The sequence below is a fragment of the Agelaius tricolor genome, unplaced genomic scaffold (assembly GCF_023055355.1).
Source record: "Agelaius tricolor isolate 1412-34295 unplaced genomic scaffold, bAgeTri1.0.p SCAF_3, whole genome shotgun sequence".
NCBI lineage: Eukaryota > Metazoa > Chordata > Aves > Passeriformes > Icteridae > Agelaius > Agelaius tricolor.
In genome coordinates, this window is record NW_027269263.1 from 60,479,537 (window position 1) to 60,497,036 (window position 17,500).

The 17,500-nt window shown below is 36.3% G+C and overlaps 1 protein-coding gene across 9 annotated transcripts in view; it reads right to left on the minus strand.

Annotated features, from left to right (window-relative positions):
* PCLO (piccolo presynaptic cytomatrix protein) overlaps positions 1-17,500 on the minus strand; it is a 323,553-nt gene that overhangs the window by 67,332 nt on the left and 238,721 nt on the right. For 5 of the 9 annotated variants that reach the window (XM_071424030.1, XM_071424027.1, XM_071424026.1 and 2 more), the window contains exons 13-17: positions 15,171-15,382; positions 10,228-10,278; positions 9,240-9,370; positions 7,613-7,639; positions 4,139-4,232 (exon numbers count right to left, since the gene is read on the minus strand). In XM_071424030.1, the coding sequence (XP_071280131.1) occupies positions 4,139-4,232; positions 7,613-7,639; positions 9,240-9,370; positions 10,228-10,278; positions 15,171-15,382 (515 nt within the window). Of the gene's footprint in view, positions 1-4,138; positions 4,233-7,612; positions 7,640-9,239; positions 9,371-10,227; positions 10,279-15,170; positions 15,383-17,500 lie in introns of those variants that run through there. The other 4 variants (XM_071424028.1, XM_071424025.1, XM_071424032.1 and 1 more) reach the window with 3 other exon arrangements.

Genomic DNA, 17,500 nt, shown 5'->3' on the forward strand with positions numbered 1-17,500 from the left:
GGGATGGCACAAATACTTTTCAGAAATGTATTGTCACAGTTGTTGCTATTTTGAGAGGAGATTTCTTCTTGATGACTGTGCAAGGACAGAGACAAAAATGTATAAACCCAGGAAATGGGGGAAAAACTCCTAAGGTTTGAAGAATTTTTGGCAGAAAGGGGAAAAAAGAAAAGAATTTCAAATGACTGCAGCCGTACTTTGCTAGCTTCTTTGCAATAATGTGATAATAAAATTGTGATGAAAACTTACAGTACTCTATACTTTGCAAAATCTGTTTTAAGCCTTTTAGTTTAATAAAGCTTTTATAAAATATTATGACAATGAAAAACCATGGAAAGACCTTTATCAGGGAGAGTGCATGAAATGAGTTTCAAAGCAGAGCAAATTTGCCTCTCTGAAGATACATCTGTGTGCCACCATGGTGGCAAAGAGCACTAAATGGCTGCTGATTTCAAAAGCAGCCATTTCACCATCCCAGTTCTGCCTTCCTGCATAAGGGTTCTGCCTTACATCAATCAGGTTTAGGTTGTGAATCCTGAAGTTCTGATGCTCATGAGGAATATGACAGATAGCAATACTGAGCCCTTTATCTGTCTGACCATGGCTTTCTGCAAGTGGGCAATGTACCAACAGGAAAATGAGTGCCACAAAAAAGAAGGAGCAGTTTTCACATCTTGGGAATGGCATCTGAGTCCCAAACATACTCTGAAAAAAAGTGCTACCAAGCAATTTCAGTCTTAGCATTGTGGAAAAAAAAAAAAAGTAGCAATGAATAAAATAAATAAAAATCCACCTAGAAGCACATTACTGCAAGTGAACTCCAGTTAGCTTTAGGCTGTCTGGGGACAGCCATATTTTAAAGAAAATGAAGGAATTTGCAGAAACAGCCAATGTGAAAATATTGTCTCTCATGGAAGGCATAACCAACCCCACAGGTACAGACGGGCTTGTTTCTCATTGCAAATGTCTGGATGTTATGGATAGTGTCTGCCTGTGTAGCTAAATATGCACTAATTAAAATATTCAACACATATTCCTTGAAAATTTCATACTAGGATTTGCATTAGGAAAGAAGTAATTTGAATGCATCTTGTTTTTTCCTCTATGTTAAAAGCATATTACTGTATTTACTTCAGAAATAATACAAAATATTGTAATTTCACTCAGGATGTTTGATGAGTAGAAATTAATGTATTAGGTAATCCATTACAGTTATTTTGCTTACATTTCATATTTAACATTTTATTGTTCTCTGTATTGATGTACTTTGGTACATGGGAGCACAAAAAGACTTTTTATAGGTCACGTAGGAACTTTCTTTTGCCCAAGAAATTAAGTAAGACTTAAATACCAACACCTTACTGATTCATACAAAAGATTTCCTTACTTTTGGAAATAAGACATAAGCTTCTACATCACTCGAAGATTTTGAAAATATTACTCTTTCTAAATATATTGCCTTCAAATTACAGGCATAAGTTACAGCAAAACTATTTGCTTTGTGGAATTATTTCATATAAGTAAATGTTTTTATTTGCTTTCTGGCAAGTAAGAAGTTGAGGCAAAGAAAGCCACTCCTTACAGTATGGTCATACCAATGGTGTCACTTGCAACAGAACTTACATCTTTTATCATCTTCTCCCAAATTATTCTAATGCTTTCTTTCTTGCTCTCAGTAGGTATTGGACTTGAGTTAGCAATTACTGCACAACATTTGTCATATTTGTACTCAGCCTTCCTCTCAAATATTAACTATTTCTACTTTATTCCTTAACAAAACCCTTAAATTACTAAATATTCACAGTTTAATTTATTTTTTCTGCAACTGTCAAAGCAAAATTTGCTATAAATGTGATAAAACTAAGCATTCTGACCTTGAAAAAGTCTGTTTCATTTCAAAGAGTGATCTATTTCCAATAATTATTTTCACTTTAATTTCAACTATTTTATGAAAGAGAAAAGGAAAATAAAAAATTGTACAACCAGCTAAAGTCTAGACAGTGACGTTATAAGAACTATATTAGGAAATATTTAATAATACTTATTTGCTGTCTGCAAGCAATGCATGCTTTGATGGAGAGAAAAAAGCATGGGGGAAAGGAAATATTTCTTTGAAGAAATGCTGTTTATAAAAATTCATGAATTCATGTTTGAATGCAACTGCTAACTCCGTGTAACAGTGTGTGATGCAGTTTTACTTGTTTGGTGAACAGGACTCTCATTCTCAGTCTAATGCAATTATTGTCTTGTATTTTTATTTCTATCTGTAACTATTTTGAAATGTAGACTTGTGAGTGTTATGAGTACAAATGATGGTCTCTTACATGATGAGAGTTCTTCAGACTGTGGAGGACACTCATCAGCAGCATTGAATTATTTGTGATTTAGAAATGTGCTTCACTGTAGATTCTCTAAGCCAGGTCATGGGATTTTGTAGTAGAAAAGTCACACACACTGGTGTCTTAGCAGTAGCCATGGAAAGGTGTGGAGGGAAACAGTGCTCTCTGCACACAGTTCTGTGTGACAAGATGCTTAAATGTAAAAGAAATGTGGTGCTCAAATGAAGTTTACACAGTTAAAACCGTAAACACTGCATAAGTCTCAGGGGAAGACAAAAGGAGGGGATTTGCAAATAGAAAGCAAAAATGTAAAGTATTCAACATGCAAGCTAAAGGAAAATTTGATCAAATAATGGTCCAAAAACTGACATCAAAGATACAAGATTTTTTCTTGTCATAAAAATCAGTGTCTGGGAAATCCTAGATTAATATCATTATCTGTTTGCAAAGCACCAAACAGCCACTGAATTTACAACATCCCAGCACTCTTAATAACAGCTTTGTGAAATGTCACAGCAGAACCCCCAAGCAAATTAAGAAAACACAAGAATCTTTCTTAGATGAAAAGCTGAGTTTGGAAATATGAAGAAAACTTAGGATTTATATTGCAATTAGGCAAACATCAGTGTGGTTTTTTTCTGATGCTTTAATTGTCAAATAGCTACCATTTATAAAAGCCTGCATGAAGCAGTAAGAAAATCCCCTAAAACCACTAACTACAATTGGACAGCTCTGAAGGAAATCTGAGCTATGCTATTAAATCTACACGTTTAGATTACATGAGCAACAAGGCAATTCCCTCTATGGGAAGGGATTTGTTCCATGCAAAAATGAGTGTTTTAATCTATGTTCCTTTCAATGGACCAGAAGTAAGAAAAATGAAATTCTAAATTGGGAAGATTGTATTGAGGTCTTGGGGTTGTGATGCAGAAGAATATTAAAAGCATTGGGAACTCTATTCACTAAAGGGCTTTTTTACAAGCACTGAAAGATTAAATGGCAGTGTAAAGTGAAGTTGAAAGTATCAAGAACAAAACAGAAAGAAAGGCAAAAAGATTCAGGACTGCATTAAAATCCAGTACTCTATAAAACACACTTCATAATTCTAAAAAATTTAACTGATCATTATTTTGCCAATTATATCTTTTTTCAAATTGGCAAAAAGTCCTTTATGAGAAGAGATGGAGGAGTAGAGGAATCAATTGCTTCACATTGCTTCAGAAGCACAGCTGGAGTTAGGAAGCCACCAAGAAACAGAGAAGACTCTGCAGACATCCTTCCCAGATGTGAGTTAAATCTTTCTATGACAAGGAAATCAAATATCTTCTAATTTTTTTTCATGTGATTCATGAAATTGGTGATAAATCGAAAAATGTATATCTATGTTTTATATATATTTAAAAATAAAAAGTAGGAACTGTGCTTTGAGTCAGCTTGCATGGCTGTTGGAACAAAGAGTGACTATGATTTCTGCATCTATTTCAGAAACTTATGTCTTAATTTATTACCTTATTAATTTATTCCATTATCATTTTTTTAAATTGTCACATCTGTACTTATGATTATGAGTGTAATCCCCACAAATTATCATTTTAATGAGCAGAAGGGCAAGAAAAGAGTATTTCCATAGGACGCTCTATAAGAGGCGAGGAAAGAATTCCAAATTTCTTCTAAATCCGGTAAGATTTTACCGGGGTTCAGAGTATTGCCAGTAGCACTGCTCCCTTCACAGTGAGCATTGCAGACCATGCAGATAATAAAGCAGCAAATAGCACTGAAGAGCAGCACCAGTCACGCACCTGCTCCACTGAGATGTTTTTATAAATGACTGTCTGATTCCACTCAGGATTCAGGCTTTTCTGTATGTACTTGGTTCTCCGCTTGTACTCAGCACTGGATTTGAACAAAGGAAGAAAACATTACATTAGTGATCTTTTGTTTCTTTCAGCTCTAATACAAAAGAAACCCAAAACAGCCACAAACCAAAAATCAGAAAAAGAAAAGAGCTGTATCTTTCATTTCTGCAGCAATTCAGGGTTACGAGAGGACAATGAGAGCCTTTGGGATGTTTTCTTTGGTATGCTTTTATGAGATAGTCCTTTAAAACATCTCCTGACTCTTCAGCAGGCTTGCTCTGCCTTAAACCATTTCAAGATAAAGCATCAGTCAGCACATGTACATAGACTTTGTCCTCTCATTGTAGGTATTGGGCTCTGATTCTAAATTGAGGTGATAATGCATTGATTTCTTTTCCATGACCATCCCATTAGCATTTTAAAGTAGCAAAAATTCATTATATTTATAGGTTGCAATCTCTAATTACAGGAATCCCATCTCACAAACACATTTAATGAATGCCATAAAGTAACTAATATCCTGTTAATGATTGAAGCACTAATTTCTTATTGATCCTGTTTTCTGCTTATACCTCTAGCTGTACTGGAAAGAAACATAAAAGTGCATCAGGATCACTTCTTTTTTCTTATGTCAATAGCCAAGAACAAAGGTTTGGCTGCATAATCTGTTTTAAAAATAATTCACTAATGCTTTATATTGTACTTTACATTTCCTGAGTGTGGACAAAGCAATACACTAATCTTAAACAGAATATGGATTCATCTAGCTCTGTGAGCTTTGATGTTAGATTTGCTTTCATTTCAATCTTAATTTAACATAAATTTTAATGGAAAACTAAAAAACCTGGGTTGGAGAACATGAGAATCTTTTAATACTTTGAAAAACCCACAAAATCTAAGTTAAAGAAACTCTTTTTGTCAATCTCAAAATATATACTTTCTACATCTATTACTAAACAAAGTGTTCCTAGGACTATTTTCCAGCACTAAGACAAAATGGCACAACACAACCTGCATATGTCATATTAGACTCTTTTATGGTTCCCCTACAATAATTTATGGTAGTGTACTATTCTCACTTCTGATTTAACTGTTTTGGTTCACACTGTGGCATGGTCCCACACCTAATGTACAAATTCCTTTCGTATGAGATTAACTGAGAAGGATCACCCAGGAGCACATTTAATCAGCCAGTCACTAATGACATACCATAGCTGGTTTATGGTTATGTGAAAGATACTTGTGCTTTACTGGCACACATATGTTAATATGGGGACTTGAGCACTCTCTAAACTCAATTCTGCTGTGCAATGATCGCATCTGATCAATCTGGTTTGCAGAGTGGCTTTATTCTCCAAAATAAGGTGGCTCTATCCAAGCTGCCTACTAGCCTGATATCTCAAAGTGAAAGGGATATGCAGCAATATTTAGTCTCATTTTTTTTCTCTAGTTATTCTATGTATTTCCACATATTTTCTTGGATATCTTTCTATCCACTGTCTTTCAGTTTATTGAAAAATATGAAAGGTTTTGGGACCGGTGAAACAAAGTATCTGTTCGCCTCTGCTTACAAGAAGAAAGCAGCAGCTCTCCAGAGTTCAGGGAGTTCTATCAGCCATGGCATGGCATGGCAAGGGTGATTTAAAATCTAGGGGGACAAAGAGGATATGAAAATGAAACTCACACAAAACTATTTCTTTGCCTATCTTGGAAAGAAAGCTGAAATACAAAATCTGAATCCATTAAGAAATGAGATTTCAATGGCAAATAGTATTAGGTAATGCAGTTAAAATTCTAAAGCACCTCAGTAGATTTCTTTTCCCACTCTATGGTCTGAGAAAAGCATCCCCTGACTAGAACATCCTGTTTAGATATCCTATGACTGACTGGTTTTAGTGAACTTCTAAACTTTCATTTCTTGAAGAAAGTGGGAAAGAATCCTTTGCGCACTCAGCCAAGAAAATGACACCAACATTCCCTTTCCTTTCTTGGATCTCCTTTTGCAATAGTAGGACTTCATCACCTTTTCAAAGTTTCTGATTCTTTTTTGAAGTATGTGAGAAGGTGATTCATGCAGTGTTGAGTTCCAGAGCTTGCAAAAGATGAAACTGCTGTTAACATGGCAGCTCTGAAATATTCCCAGTGAAGTCCATGGAATATTTGGATCTATAAGGGTGAGCTGAGCCCACACCTGTGTAGTCTATGGTCTGTGTCTGTTGCAGAGGGAGGCAGGAGACCTTGACCTCCTGCAGGGAGGTGCAGAACCAGGCTAAGCTGGATGGCAGATGAAGGTTTCTAGGCCTTGGAAGGGAAGGATCTGGCAAACACATTAAGTTCATATCCCTGATGCACCTTCCTCCCAACGATTTACAGAGGAAAAATTACAGATTAACAGATGAAGATGCTTTAATAAAATGCATTCATAAAACTAGTCACTGGTATGTCACTGATTATAAAATAATTTGCATTCAAAATTCAAAGAGTATACTGTATGAAAAGATACAAATGGCATATCTCTTTTATTTATATTTTCCCTCTGATTCCTTAATTATAATTTATTAATATATAATACAATGCATAAATGGCAATGGAAAAAGCATAATAGAATAACCATATTAAAAAGTGAAATAGAATGCACATACGAAATGTGTAATTTTATACATTCATTTATAATTTCAGTAATTAAGAAAGAGACAGATTACAAAAATCTGTTTATTGAAATTAATCTGCTCATTTTTTTGGTCAGGGTAATAATTTTAAACTTAAATTTAATAATTTTAAACTTAAAATTGGAGTTGGAATATTTCTTATGTGCTTAGCCTGGGCTGATATAAGAATATCTTGAGAATTGAGCTTTGCCTAATGTTTCCAGGACAAACAAAGCACTCCTAATTTCAATAATTAAATTTTAAGTTTGTTTACCACAAATAACCACTTGTGGGGTCAAGCAGATTTAATTGTCCATCTGGGCAATTATCTAGAATTATACCTGGCTTTAATGTCTATACACTGTGCAAGGCAAATAGAGAAAAATATTCCGTTTCTTTACCAAACAGAGCCTGTTTCTCTTGACAGTTACACCATTCAAAATCCTGATAGAGGTTTGCATTTAATTATTTTTCAACTTTCAGTGAGTGAGAATGAGCTTTTAGATATCTCTGAACTAAATTCTTCCAGACTTCAAAAGACATTTTGCTTGTCGTAAGAGTTTGGTCTTAGAATAATACTGCACAAAGGAACATTAACTACTTATTTCCAGTTCCTGAAATGTCCTAATTAGTAAATGAAAAACAAAACCATACCACAGTTTCATGCCATCAGAACTCAAGAGAACTCTGTAGTTCAATGCACAGGCTCACTGTCTCATTCATGCATACAGAAAATGAAAGAATAAAGGTGGAAGATAGTGGACTCTACCTGGCGTTTTGGACAACCATGACTTGTCTGCACATCCAGAATTTATGGATTTAGGAACACAGAGGGAGCAGCGTAGGAGAAAATGAGAACAGAGATGGAAGAAAACATGAATAATGAGTAGTTTCTAGCATCAGAATCAAAGGAAATAGAGGTATTAGGAAGAATAAAAAGTCTAGCACGGACTGAACTACAAATAAAAGTTATTCAGCAGCAACCCAAGTTTCTACTTTCCGAAAAAAGTCTGGGCCCAGACTAAAGGCCGAAGTTACATGGAAAACTATAACAATGGCATGCTTTAAAACAATAAGCCCAAACAAAACTAATATCCAGTTCTTCATAACTTGGCAACAAGTTTAAACTGATATGTCATAGAATGAACATGCCTTTAGTTCAAACTCTTATTTCCATATCAATGAATGTACCTGCAAAATTCCCACTGAGTGATTTGACAAAAATTTTATGAGACCCTTATGTGCATTTAAAAACTTCTCAAGCTTAAGCACCTCTTCCCCTTACATTCAGCAACAGTTTTTAGCTCAGTGCTACTGAACAATATTGAATACTGTATAGCTGAAATTAGCAAGCCACAAAAGGAAATGTTTGGCTTTATTTGTACCACTCATGCATTTAGTGGTGCTTGCTCATATGCCAAATGGTGAGCTGTGACCTGAGCATCCATTTTCCTGCTAGTTTGAGTAGAACAGAAATACAGATTTTTATTTGCATTGCTCTATCCTAAGAGTCTTTTAGTATGAGCATTATTACACAAGCAGGGGAGTTTCCACAAATCTGTCTTTGCAATATAGAGTCTGATCCATCAGCTTAATTTTAATATATCCATTGTGCCACTGAAGCCAGCAGCATTATTATAACCATGTATTCTTATGCATTCTCCATATACATATGACATTCTGTAACATTAGGGCAAAAGAATAATTATAATATTGCTGATACAGAAACATATCTTTTAAAGGTAGTAATAATGAGCTATTTGTAAATACAGAGGTAAAAAAATCAATGATCTGTGAAAAAGTGATTTGTGACTTGTATAGTCATTAAATATAAAATTATCAGTATTTCTAAAACCATATCTTCACTCTTAAAAAAAAAAAAATCTCCATAAAATACAGATGGAGAAATTTATTTTCTGACGAGTATTTCTTGGCTTTTTTATTATATTGCAACCTTAAATCTATCTTAGGTACTTTAATTTTGTTTTTTTGCAAATCAATCCTAAATTGAGATTGTTTTGAGATGAAGCAACCATTCAATGCTAGACTTAACATGCATCTCTCTGTATTATAGAAAGTATTGCATCTATTTAGTACATTTTCATTGAGACTGTTGTTATTTTAAATATTTTTACATGCATTGTAATTTTTAAAAGGCAACACAAAAAGAACCAACAAACATGTACCTACAGGAATGATCATAAATTTCCTAAGGTCATTAGCAAAATATGTATATTCTCCTGGGAATAGGATCTGACTCTGTATTAAAAATCCACCATTTTTGCTGGTGTTGAACCTGGATTTTCTATAGCAATAACTCTTGGTTCTGTTTATTAATGCCATGTAACAAACGTAAACAAAAAGAAAATTCAAGTTAAAATTTGTCCTACACTTACCCCCTCCCTGGAAGAAGATAAACTTTAACAAAGGGGTCGGAGTAGCCATTGTTGTCTCTGGGAGCAAGGTTTCTTGCCTGAAGGACGTGGATGATGAGGTTGCCAAGGTGTTTGTCGTAGTTGATTTGAAGCTATTGAAGGCATTAAAACACAGTAGGGTTATTTGTTACTTTTAGTTTCTGAGTGATTCAATATCTCCTAAACCCTTTGATTAAATTTTTTAGACCTTTGTGTTCCCTCCAAATAAACACATTCCAGAAGTTTCTGTGTCTCTCCTGACTAGAATGAGATGCTAGATCGTCACACTGGACCTTGAAAAAAAAATGGAAATATTCCATATTCCAATCAGGAAAAAGCAAAGGAAATTTGAGCCCTTGATATTATTCTCAGCAGTAGCCAGTTTATTGAGTATTAATTACACACATCCTATCTACCTGGAGGACAGGTATGACGAGGATGTTACAATACTATGGAAAGACTCTTAGTGCTAATATAGAAGAGATTAATCAAAGGGGAAAAACTCCCCAGAAATCTATAGGAAGTTAGGCTTCAGTTGTTCTGCTGTTCTCTTTTGAGTGTTTTAAAAGGTTAAAGTCAATTTACATAAGGGATAACCACAAACTTGGTATGGCATGGAAATAAATACACTGAGCTATAAGAAATTCACAGCAATTCTTACTTCAATGTAAACAGACTGGGAATTTCTAAGGAAAAACCACAAGAAGTGGCCAATGATTAAGGATTAGAATGAATTTAACTATCCTTTTAGTCCCTTTGGGAACAGCAGTGTTTTCCATTCTTCTGGTTGTATTTCATAATCCAACGTTGAAGACAGGTACAAAATCAAGCACTGACTTACGTTAGTGACATTTTAAGGGATTGGAGTTGAATAAGAATAAATTAATGGAGATATTTTTCTGCAAACTTATTTCAAAGAAAAAACAACCAGTATCAACAACAATCTACACAGCAGAAACTCCACATTTACCTGTATTTCTCCAGTGATTGGATGGGAAGCAGACTTTGTAGTTTCCGTGGGCTGCCAGATTAAAAATAAATAGATTTTCAAAGTTAACTTTTTTAACAGATGGAGCTTATACTGCTGCATTGCCACAAACTTTTTAAAAAACTGTCTCCAGTTGTCACAGTCAAAACTAATGGTTATGTATTTCAACAGCACTTAAAGTCCAGCCCAGCCATTTTGATCAGCTTTAATGCAGGTACAGAATCAAATAACTTCAACACCAAACCTTTACAGTCTGAGCAGACAAGGAGGCATGGGGAGAAAAAAACACATGGCATTAACCCTGCCTAACAAACATGAATGCTGCCAAGAGAAAGAAGGGACCATGCCACATAAACACAGCCATATATTTCTGTCAGTATGAGAAAGGCAGAGAAAGGCAAAAGTTGCATTAATTTAAATTGAGTTTAGGTGAAAGTGGGTCAAAAGAGTGAAAATGGTACTAAAACTAAGTGATGAGTATTAAGTGGATTACACAATTGCAAGGCACCTCATAAAAACCTCTTTTACTTTATTCTGTGTCTTCTGATAGTCAATTCAGCTGCAACACTTCAAATTCCTCCCCACACTTTCTGTGACATGAAATTTAAATTTTCTGTCCTTGCTTTCCTCTCTCCTTTATCATTACATTTGTCTAAGTTTTTGACAAAAAAGCAATAGAATCCTTAATGTTTCTCTCTGCCATTTTTTCCCTCCTGTTTGTTTGTGGAAAATAATATCACCACTTCATTAGAATTCTGAACTCACAAAAATTTGCTGTTCTGTTAAATGCTGGTGGCCTTGAGCCACTCTGGACCAACCTCTAATCTGTAAGCCATCAGTCAAGCAAGAAAGCTCTGTTTTAGCAGTAGGATTTGAATATTTTTGTATTCTCTCCACATCTGCTTCCTTGGTTGATGCAGCAGAAAACAAATGGTGCAAACAAGGACAAACCTACTGTTCTCAGGAGACTGGTCTGGAAGCTGTCATTTCCTATTCCTCCAGATGTGAGCAGCTGCCTGACATTATTCCATGTAATTTGTATTTCTATCTCTTTCCTAGAAGAGTAAAAACCACCTGCCTCTTTTGTGCTGCCAGACACCCCAAGAAAACCCTTCAAGGCTCTTTTAAGGTGTTGGACATCAACTGCTTTAAATTAGGCCAATGAAGTGCCCACATTTCCTGCACCACAGAATGAAGTTGAGGTGATGCACTGCACTTTTCAGGTTTGTGTTGAAGAAACATCCTCTCAATCAGTCAGATCTACAGATCAGAACTAACCAGAAAAATCCCAGCTAAACACAATCACAATGAAAACACAGGAGAAAACCAGCCCAAATCTGCCTCTTATAAGGGTATATTCACTGTCTTGTTGCCTTATGCACAAGCTTTACCAGAAAAACAAACAAACGAACAAACAAACCCAAACCAAAACAAAAACCTCAAAACTAAATAAAACTTGATTTGTCTGTAAATGCATTTGCATCCAAAACATAATTCTCATGAAAAATCTTATAATCAGCTTCTCTTAGTACCTTACAAATCTTTTAAAGAAGTTTGATTCATCCAGCAGCTAAAATAAGTTAGCAGTAGTCTATAAAATGTTCTAAATCTGAAATGAAATTTTTAGATTGACAGCAAAATACTCCTAAAACTTGTTAGGTCCTTGACAAGACTATTCAGAGAGTTAATTTCACTGATTTTGCCAAAGGCAGGGAGCTACCTGAGGATCATGCAATCTTTCAAAGTAGGCCATAAATGGCTTGTATTTCTCATACTTTACCTCTACAAAGGGATTTTATTATACTTAATAGTTTTGACCTCAGGCTGTACTAGCACTGACAATACTGACACCACCAAAAATAACATGGAGCTAGCTGTGCTGTGGCTACAAAATCACTGCCAGATAGTCTAAATGCTCTCATTTTTCATGAGCTGGAATAGCAAGAATAATGAGTGTGTTCACTCCAAATGTCATGTAATATGGATTGTATGAGTATGGATAATGTAGGAGGAGTTCATAGAGAAAGGAAGGGGCATGATGAATTTGTATTGAGACTTCTGAAGGTGTTAAGCTGTAGTTTGTAAAGTGGACTCTGTAAAAATAAATGTGCAATCTTATGTTTCTATATCATTGTTGAATCACTGTATTATTTACAAGACCATGATTCAATCCATAAAATATTCTGTTTTCTCTGATGTCAGCAGATCTAAAACTGATAATGAAAAATTACCCATATATTTTAAAGAAACATGAATAATTTAGGCTGAAAGATACCTCTCAAGGCCATCTGGTCTAACCCCCAGCTCAGAGCAGGGCTAGCTTTGAAGCTGGATCCATACTGAGAGGCAGAGATGCCAAAGAGTATTTTCCTTTATCATGGCCTCAGTGAGGATTAATTTGCAAAGAGGAAAAGTATTTCACAGTTGACTTTCAGAGTCACTAAAGGATCTGAGGATTTAGGGAAAAAAAACTACTCCATTCTTCATATTAAATGTTTCTATAGGTCATTTATATCCTGGATGCAATCTTCACCATACAATGATAATGCATTTACACAATAAAAAGAAACAGGTCTTCACAAGATATTGTCAGCTCAAGGCTTCCAAGGGTTAAATCTCTCCTGTGATGGCTAATCAATTTCTGTCTAATTACTGTTGATATTCCTACATGCACTCACACACCCTGTGTAAAATATGGTGCTTTGTAAGGCCATCACACCTGCTCAGTGATGACCATGAAGTGAAACTGGTTAAAGCAAGGCTTTGATGCACGAGGCACTATCACCTTCTGTAGTAACAATAAATATGAGAAAATTGGCACTGCAGAATATGGCAGAGACTACAACAGCATTTCTAGAGTGTATATTCTATACAAACATCCTTTTAAAAGTACTTGCTGAAAATGAAAACAGTTGCAAAAACAAGAGGTAGGCAGTTTGGATATTTAGTCTGTCATGATACTTTGGCAGGGCTGCAGCCTGCCAGAAATGCTGTCAGCCCAAGGCAAAGAGCAGTTCCAGAAAGGATGAGCTTTTTCTTCTAACAGAGCTCAACACCATTAGAAACTTGGCCTGAAGTCAATGAACAGAAGCTATACAAGTCAACAAGAGCTATGATTGTTATGAAAGAAATCCCTCTCAACATGATTTTCACAAATAAGCAAAGAATGTTTCAGATATTTACCTGACTAGTTCTGACTTTTGCATCTCCTACATAAAGGCATTAGTTCTAACAAATTTTTGTTTCATCTTTATAAGCCTAGAGCTGAATTTTCATAAAAGAATCCTAAATCCTCTGTGAAACAGGAAATTAAATTTATGCATCTAACTTTAGGTGACCTGCTACAGTGCCAAAGCTGGGAACCCAGTCTCCTCTAGCAGACAGAATGGGGCACATCTCCAGGATATACTGCACAGCAAGGGCTCATTGATCTCCATACACTGTAAATTTAGGAGTGTGATTCATCCCACCAAATGTGACATCCACATTTCAGTGTAGCTGGTGGCATGTGCACTAAGGGCCCTGCTCTCTGCATGCAGTGCCTGCACTCTGATGGCAGGTTTCACCCAGGAACTGTACTTCAGAAACTTATTATTCTCAGTTGCAAAAACCATGAACATGGCAAACAAGCTCATATGTAAATGCATACAATGTCCAGAGTATTCTGTAGTGAATCTAACTATTGACCTAAGGATTAAGCAATTCTGCCACATCCCTGAAGTTAGATCCAGTAAATATTGGCATATGGATTTAACTTCTGCATCACACACCTGAATTAGTTTGTAGAAAGTTTATGGGCATTGTGGCAAGACAGAATTACTATCCAAAATAAAACTGATCAATAAATATCTTCCCAGTTTGTACTGAATTGCTGGATGAAAAAGATTTTTATTTTTGTGTTTCCTCTCACATGAAAGTTATGTTGGCATATCAAAGAACTGTCTGAAATGAGCAGATACCATTTGCTGGTTCTGGTTTGTGCAGTACCTAACTCATCTGTCCAAATCACAGACATAGTTTCAACAGCACAAAACTAAAACCATAACTATAATGCAGTAGGAACCTGACAGTCCCAAAAATGAATAAAGGTGCAGAGTAAAAATGTTTAGAAAGCACTTTGCAATGTGAAGCTTTGTAAGTGAGTCAGAAGCTGGATAGTCAGGATAGCCATCAGCAGTCTTGCAAATTGCTTAAGCAAATTCAGTCTTCAAAGAACTGAGTTTCACTTCAGGTCTTGACTTTTTTGACACAAAATGCAAAAATGTGACAGATGACTTTATGATCTAGTTTTCAGTTTTAACTGTGAAAAAATGCTACTAAATTCCCACTCTTCCCTTTTTAGGTGCGCAGATGCACAAGAACTTCAGCTGAGGAATGGAAAGGATGTGGCAAAGAAAATGAGAAATTATGCTTGGCAAGTTCACAGGAATTAGCTAATGACAAAACACCTTTAAATGGTAAATTTTGTTTTCAATCTTTCCCTGGCTTTCAGAGACATTGCTATGACATCAATATTGCTATGATTATTCATAGCTTGTGGCACTTTGAGCAGCAGTGTAGTACAGAGAGGAAAAATTATAGTCCCAGCGATATCAGCTTCTTTAGTGGACAAAGTACCTCACCCCCATGTAGGATGCACTTAAAAAGCAAGAGCAACAAAGGCTGTAAAGGGTAGTTATTTTGTTTAAAAACAATGATATTAAGTTGTTTTGTTTTGGTTTTTTTTAGAGAGGGAAAAATCTCTTGGATAAATCATGTAATCTTTCTATATGTCCAGATTCAATATCTTAACAGTGATATCACTGTTATCCAGGAAATGAGTTTCTCAAGATGTGCTGGGATTTCTTGCTGCACTAAAGGAGGTAAAGAGGCAGTTTCTTCCTGTCATCACAATGTCCTTGCTCCACAACTTGTAGATTTCTTACCTTGCTGCTGTGGCGCTTTTTGCTCACGGAGGGAGAACCAGGCTGACCAGGGCTGGGAACAGCACTGGAGGTGGCAGAAGTGGTTCCAGAGTGGACATGAGATCCCTTTTCCACTCCTGAAGTAGCAACCAGAGGCGACTGCTGCAGGGAAACCTTTTGGAGCTCTGCAGCCAGCTGCTTGGGATCAACCCCTGGGGACTTTGCTTTATCTACTGGATTAAAGCAAGAGAGCTTTGCATTGATAACAGCCAGCACATCCAGAGACATCTTGCCATGGTACAGGGACAGCAAAGCAATCCTTACAAGTTTTCATGTCATCTGCCTGTATACTTTGAACAATCAAAAGGCATCCTATGGAAAATCAGCATCTCTCCCACAGCATCAACATCCCAATTCCAATCTTTGTGTGCTAGTGCTACTTACTAGTGCTCTTTACCTAAGAAGCTTTCTGAGAAGGTACTTCTAGGTGAAGAAAAACAAGCCTGGCTGATAATTTTGAATCAAACTGGAGCAAATTACAGTTTTAAAGACTGGCCTGTGCTATCACTCATTGTTTGAAACTGGTCCATTTTCACTAAGTATCTGAACTTTCTTGTAAAAGGTTTAAATCTCATTTAAACTTTTTTAAAATCAAGTGGATATTGAACAGAACTGCTCCTGAGATAATTTACACAAAAATGTAGAGAAAAAAGCCTCAAAACTTTACTACCACAAATTATTCACAGAAGAAAAAATGTAAACAAATGAAGGCTGAAAGCCCTGATTCATCTTTCCTACATTACTCACACCTTTGTGAGGCATCTGTAGTAGGAGTCTGATTGCCCTCCCTGATGACCAGGAATGAGTGGGAGGAATTTACCCTTTGGAGACAGCAATTTCTATTTAACACAGAAATGAAGTCAAGTAAGTTTCATATCTGCTAGACTGAATAGAGTTAAAAGGATGCTAGGCACAGCTTGGGTCCCAGGTTCTCAGAAGTAGAAGAGGTTTAAAACAAAACTTCAGCTTTCTCCTGCCTGCTTGGCTAATTCATTTTTCTCTCAGAGAAAATGGAGATTGCTCCTTTCTAAAGCACAAACAGTCTGCCAAACCTCAGAGGTAATGGCAATAACTCTACAGAGTTGTTCCAACTTAGAAACCTCTATAAGATTGCCAGACTAGGAGGAAACATGCCTGCAAGAATGGAAAAATTTTCTTTTATTTCTGTTCCGTCCATTTTGAGTTTTCTTCATTAATAAAAAAGCTGGTTTATTCTAGTTTTTGTCCTTTCCAAAACTGATTTCAGTGTCTTTCAATGCTTTTTGGTGTTTTTGTTTTGGGTTTTTTTTTTTAATGTGGGTAGCTCTGCTTCAAAGCTCTGTCATACTTAGTCTTTGCTTTCAATTACTATCAATAACATCAATTTTTAACTAAAGGTAGCTTGATAGTAAATATATTAATAGCTAGGAAATTTTACATGGTTAGAAAATGGAGGATTCAATCCAGGTAATTGAGGTTCTGGTTGATAAAAGAGCAGCCACAAAACCACAGAACCCAGAGCAGACCCACAGAAGGGTAAGTGAAGCAATCTTAATCTGCCCTGAGCTTGCTGGGGGGCTGCATCACTAGTAAGTGTGGATGTTGATTCAAAGTTAGCTTAGATATGACTGATACAATGACTGAAGCCTGCAGTTTGGTATTGACTGAACAGCAGGAAATCCCCCCAAAAGCACTGCCATCACAGAACTCACATGACAAAACTGAATACTTGCTACTGCATCCCTGTATCCAGTAAGTACTGGGTTTTTGTCACTTATAACAGGCACAAACCTTGTATTAAGCTAACAGGTATTTTCATTGAGTTTTTTCAACACTGACAATTCTACAGTTCTATGAACATAGGCCTTAGGACCTGTGTGTTATCTGGACTTGCTGCAGTTTGCTGGGAGCTCTGTTTTAGCCTCTCTGGCTGCAACTGTCTAATGACCAGATGACTATAACCTAAATTTGTCTGAGTTACACTTCACCTTGTATAGTGCCCACTCTTCATCATTTTGCTCTAGAAAGGCACAGCTGTAATTGCACTGAGCAGACTGAAGTATTTATGACTCCAGATTAATAAAGCAGTTTACAGGAGCAGAGGCCTGGGGTGGCAGCAGAAGGTTTGGACACAGGATGGCAGATGAGGTCCTGGGGACACCAGCAACTCCTTGGCCAGGTACTGACTCAGGTGCAAACCCAGGGCAAAGTGAACTTTAGGGGCAAAAGAAGGAAAAAGGACAACAACATATCACATGTAAACCTCACAGTACCCAGAACCCACAGGTACTTTTCCTCTGGGCAGCTCTCCA